At 30.4% G+C, this 5,618-nt stretch overlaps 1 protein-coding gene across 2 annotated transcripts in view; it reads right to left on the bottom strand.

The window, feature by feature from the left end:
* LOC107605333 (phosphoglucan phosphatase LSF1, chloroplastic) overlaps positions 1-1,088 on the bottom strand; it is a 7,417-nt gene extending 6,329 nt beyond the window's left edge. The window contains exons 1-2 of one of the 2 annotated variants that reach the window (XR_002349369.1): positions 614-1,088; positions 418-524 (exon numbers count right to left, since the gene is read on the bottom strand). Coding sequence is in view for 1 of the 2 variants with exons in the window: in XM_021104973.1 (XP_020960632.1) it covers positions 418-524; positions 614-913 (407 nt within the window). In the remaining variant the exon portion in view is untranslated. The remainder of the gene's footprint in view (positions 1-417; positions 525-613) is intronic. The other variant, XM_021104973.1, reaches the window with a different exon arrangement.

The raw sequence follows: 5,618 nt of genomic DNA, 5'->3' as shown, positions 1-5,618 counted from the left end.
TTCTGTTTTCTGTTTCAATTTTTTTTTCCCACAAAGTCTAAAGCAGAAAACGCACAAAGATAGAAAATGAAAACGCAACCGAAGTAGGCCTAACCCTAATGAAGTAATTAGATATATACGCCACTAGACTCAGCTCCAAAAGAGCAGTCATTAACCATAACTAAAAAATAAAAATTGAATGGGGAATAATCTCAATGGATAATAAAGAAATCAATGCAAAGAGCAACTAATGTTGAAGTGTGAGGAGGGTAGGAATCAGGAGAGGGAGGAGTCTTTCTCCTTTCTTTTTTCTTTTTGGGTTAATTTTCAAGAGAATATTATATATTGCGAAACAACATTACATAATGAAACTCTAGAAGCATCTAAGTTTAGTTTAGAGTGCATAAACATATAGGAAAGAAAAATCAAGAAGCGTACTGTGTGTCTCCAACGTCTTTAATCTCGACGAGCTTGTTCTGAGATGAGTCCCCAAGTTTCTTCAAAGTGTCACCTACCATTATAATCCTCGACCTCTCTGCATTGCCCTGTATAGAAGAGAAAGGGCACTGTTAAGTTGAAAATAAAATAAATGAATCTCTGGAAGTGAATTTTGGTGTGAGGAAGGGAGGGGTACCCCTTTGGTGAGGGAATGGACGATGATGTTGCCGTCAGCGGTGAGAGCGAAACGGATGCCGAGGGGCCTTTCGAGAGTGACAAGGTACTGGTTGAGGTTCATCTTGTATGCCTTGGAATCAGACATTGCGAAAACACGAAGAGTGTGGGTCCTGACATTCGAGCGAACAAAGCAGTTCTTGTTTCCGTTGTTGAACAAAGAGCGATGCGTGGGGCAAAAGGAAGAAGATGTGGCGTTGGTGATGCAGGGTAGAAATGGCGGTGGAGGATGAGGATTGGTGGTGAATCGGAGTAGGAGCATGCTTGGTTGTTGAGGAGGGGGAAGAAGAAGATGGCTGATTGGAAGCTGCGAGCTATGGTGTGAGATGTGAGGTGGGAAAGTGTGTCCGTGTGAGTGATCAATTTTTCTTTTTCCTTCAAAGAATCGAGAAAAGGGGTTTTGCGGAGAAGGAGGGAGGGTCTAGATGCGCGTGGCGATTGCGTAGGACCCTCAATGCACGAGTATTTAGCTGTTGTGGACTTTATATGCCACGTGGAATTTCAAAATATGAGTAAATGATTAAATTAATTCTGATTATTTATTTATAAATTAATTATTTTAGTTTTTTGTCATTTTTTTTACTAATAGTATTAAAATTTATTAATGTGATATATTAAGTGACACTATAATATATATTTAGTAATTTTAATTGACAGTTAACATGATAAATTTATAAAATTAGATCAAATTAATTTTAAATTGAGAGATTCTAATGTCTCAAGTAAGGACGAAGTTTTTTAAGTTGCAGGGGAGGTAGTGGCCCCAAAAAAAAATTTTGTTTACAAGAATAATAAAAAATCAAAGAGTGGACCCCAAAAAAGAGTAGGCCTCCCCTTTTGAAAAATATATATTGTCCGTAATTTCATTTAAGAGATGGATTAGAAAGCAGTGTGTTATTTGGGATATGAATAGTGGGTCATATGCTTAGTTAAAAAAAAGTCTTAATCCATATTAAAAGTGAAGAATCTGAAAAGGCAATAACAAGAAGTCAATAAATCACTTCTTCCATTCTTCTTTCTCCTTTCAATTAGAAAATAAAACATCATTTCATATTTTCATTATCATTACAACTTAGAAGATAGCAAGTAGTCTTTGGTCTTCCATTATATTATCATCTTTCATTCTTCTTATTTTGTAAGTTATTTATTTTATTTGTTTTTATGAATAATTTATATATTATTTATTTATTTATTTATCTAGTTTATAATATTATAATAATAATTTAGATTTTTGAAAAAAATTGAAGATGATAATCATGTAATTATAATGTTATTTTTGTATTATTTTTAATTTTTTTCTCATTATTAATTATTTGTGACATTGATATTATTGATTTGCAAAAAATAAAATAAATTAAGTTTAGTTAAGTTGCATAATGTTTATCTTATTATCTATGTAAATTCTTAATTGTAGAAATTTAGTTGAATCATGAGCAAGATGAAAATAATAGATACTTTTTTCAAAAAGGCTAGCCAGAAGAGTGAAAATATTTCTAATGTTGTTACATCAACACCAACCTCTTCAATACTTGAGGCATCAAACATGAATACTTTAACTCCTCAATAAAATAGTTCAAAGTCAAAGCGCCCATGACTTAATCCTAAACAAATGGAAGTATGTCATTTGGTAAGAGATCCAGGAATTCGACCAATGATTTGGAAGTTTCATCCAAGTAAAAGAGATGAAATTCGTTGAGCTTATCTTAAAGCTGGACCAAATCAACCAATACTTGATAAGTATCCATTCTCGAGCGATACAAGTCATCGTCGTCGTTTTCAAGCTTCTTGGTTTGAATTATATCATACCTTCATGGTTAGAGTATTCTATTGAAGATGATGTTGTATATTGTTTACTATGCTACCTATTTGCTATGGAATCTTCAATCAATACAGGTTTAAATGCTTTCATTGAAAACGGCTTCAAGAATTAGAAGAAGGTAAATAGTGAAAAAGATTGTCCTCTTTTGAATCATATTAGCAAAGGCCCCAATTTGTTCCATCATAGGGCAACGAAATCATGTGATGATTTGATGAAACAATCACAACATGTTGATACACTTATGAAACGACAAATATCAGAGGAAATTGAGAATGATCAACATAGACTTGGAGTATCTATTGATTGTATTAGATGGTTGACTTTTCAAGGTTGCGCTTATAGAAACCATGATGAAAGCTCGAGTTCAGATAATCAAAGTAACTTTATTGAATTGTTAAAGTTTTTGGGTTCTTACAATAATAGTGTTCAGAAACTTATTTTAAAAAATGCTCCTAGATTTGCTAAATATGCTTCAAGTGATGTTTAGAAAGAAATTCTACATGTTCTTGCTACAATGGTAAGAAACTCAATTAGAAAGGATATTGGAAATGCGAAATTTTGTATTATCATTGACGAAGCTCATGATGAATCTAAAAAAGAGCAAATGACTATTGTTTTGAGATTTGTTGATGTGGATGGTTTTGTTCGTGAACGATTCTTTGATCTTGCACATGTTAGTGATACTAGTGCCTTGACTTTGAAAAAAGAGTTGGTGTCTATGCTTTCTATTTATAATCTCCAAATTAAAAATATTCGAGGTCAAGGGTATGATGGTGCTAGAAATATGAGAGGGGAATATAATGGTTTACAAGCTTTATTTCTCAATGATTGCCGACAAGCATATTATGTCCATTGTTTTGCTCATAGATTGCAGTTAGCACTGGTGGCTGCTTTAAGGGAAGTACTTCAAATTCATGAGTTTTTCACACAATTGACTGCTATTGTCAATATTGTTGGTGCATCTTGCAAACGACATGATCAACTACAAGAATCTCAAGAAATTGAAAATACAAAATTGATTGCCAATGATAAGCTAGAAACAGGTCAAGGTGCAAACCAAATGGGCACATTATAAAGAGCTGGAGGTACAAGATGGAGTTCTCACTTTCATTTTGTTTGTAGCTTGATAAGAATGTTTGCAGCTACTCATACCGTTCTCAATAATATTATTGATGATGATACAACTTCTGCTCAAAGAGGTGAGGTTTATGGTGTCAACAAAGTGCTATCCTCATTTGAATTTGTTTTTCATTACATTTGATGAAGAAAATTATGGGATTACTAATATTTTGTGCCAAGCATTACAACAAAAATCTCATAATATTTTGAATGCAATGCATGTTATTTCCACATCAAAACTATTTCTTCAAAAATTGAGAGATAATGGTTGATGCAATTTACTTGAGATTGTTAAGAAGTTTTGTGAGAAACATAAAATTGACATCCCTGATATGAGTACACAATACACGGTTGGAAGAGGTCGATCTCGTCAACCAAAGATAACAATCAAGCATCATTATCGAGTAGATGTGTTTTTGGCAGTAATTGACTCTCAAATTCAAGAGTTAAATAGTAGATTCAATGAGAAAACCATGGAGCTTTTGACTTTAAGTACTGCTTTTGACCCTAAAGACAATTTTAAGTTATTTAATATTCAGAATATATGCAAGTTAGCTAAAAAGTTTTATCCTTCAGATTTTTCTGATCGTGAAAGGATTCTTTTGAATGCTCAATTGTAACATTATGCATTTGATATACCGAATCATCTAAAAGATGTTGGGACACTTTCTGAGTTATGTCAAAGATTGAAAGAAATAGGAAAATCAAGAACTTATCATTTGGTTGATAGACTGATTCGCAATGTCTTGACTCTTCCAGTATCTACAGCAATAATAGAAAGAGCTTTTTCGATAATAAAAATTGTTAAAACAAGATTTCGAGTAAAATGGAAGATGAATTTCTTACAGATAATTTAGTCATTTACATTGAGAAAGAAATTGAAGCTACTTTCAATACAGATTCAATAATAGATGACTCTGAATCAAGGAAAAAACGTCAAGCTCAATTGTCTATATAAGTTGTAAATTTTAATTTATTTCAGCTATAATAATATTGTTACTAATTTTTTTATTGCATAAGTTATGGTTGTGATTTAAATTATTTACATGAAGGTTGAAGCATAATACATTTTTTTTAAATAATTTTGCAGGAAACGTCTAAAAAGGAATAGAATAGTATTTAAAGATTCTAAAAACAAGTATGTAACAATTTATATTTACAATATTTGAAATTAGTTTTGAGATATTTGTGTTTAATTATTTTAATATACAATATGTTCAGTTATCTTATAAAAAGTAAATTTTAAGTTTTAGTTATTATTTTTAATTAAAATTATATATAGAGTTATTTTTAACTTTTTTTGTTAAAATAAAAAACTAAAAAAAATATTGGCCCCTTGGTAAATATTGTCTAGCTTCGCCCCTGGCCTCAAGTTCTCTACTCAATTAGATTTTGATTTGATCTAATTTCATAATTTTTTTATGCTAATAGTCAATTAAGACTTTTATGTGTGTGTTGTAGTATCATTTAACGTGCCACATTAACAAATTTTGGCACTATCAACAAAGAAAATGATAGAAGGACTAATGTGATTAATTTAAAATCTTTGAAGAACGAATTTGATTAAAAAAATCTTTTAAAGACTAATTTAGCAAGCGAGTGCTTTTTTCAGGGACGAATTTGATCATTTACCCTTCAAAATATATACAATTTTAGTTCTCACTAATTAGATTAAATTTTAATTTGGTCTTTAATATTTTAAATATTTTATTTTATTTCAAAAAAATTTTTATATAGTGTGTAAGACATAAAAATTTTAGAAGATCTTATTAAGAGCTAAAAATAAATAAAAAAAAACTTTTAAGTTGGTAATTATTGATGGATCGATTTTACTTACATACTAAAATTAAATATTAACTCTTCTATATGTTAATTGTTCGTATTAAATTTATCGATGGAATAATATTGAATCTGTTTAAAACTTTCTTGGACTGAAATAAGTATTTGAACTTTTTTGAAACTAAAACAGAATATTTAAAATATTAAAATTCAAATGAAGAAGTTAGATACTAAAATAATATTTTATTCT

This window comes from Arachis ipaensis, chromosome B06, assembly GCF_000816755.2.
Source record: "Arachis ipaensis cultivar K30076 chromosome B06, Araip1.1, whole genome shotgun sequence".
NCBI lineage: Eukaryota > Viridiplantae > Streptophyta > Magnoliopsida > Fabales > Fabaceae > Arachis > Arachis ipaensis.
This window is presented reverse-complemented; position numbering and strand designations above follow the sequence as displayed.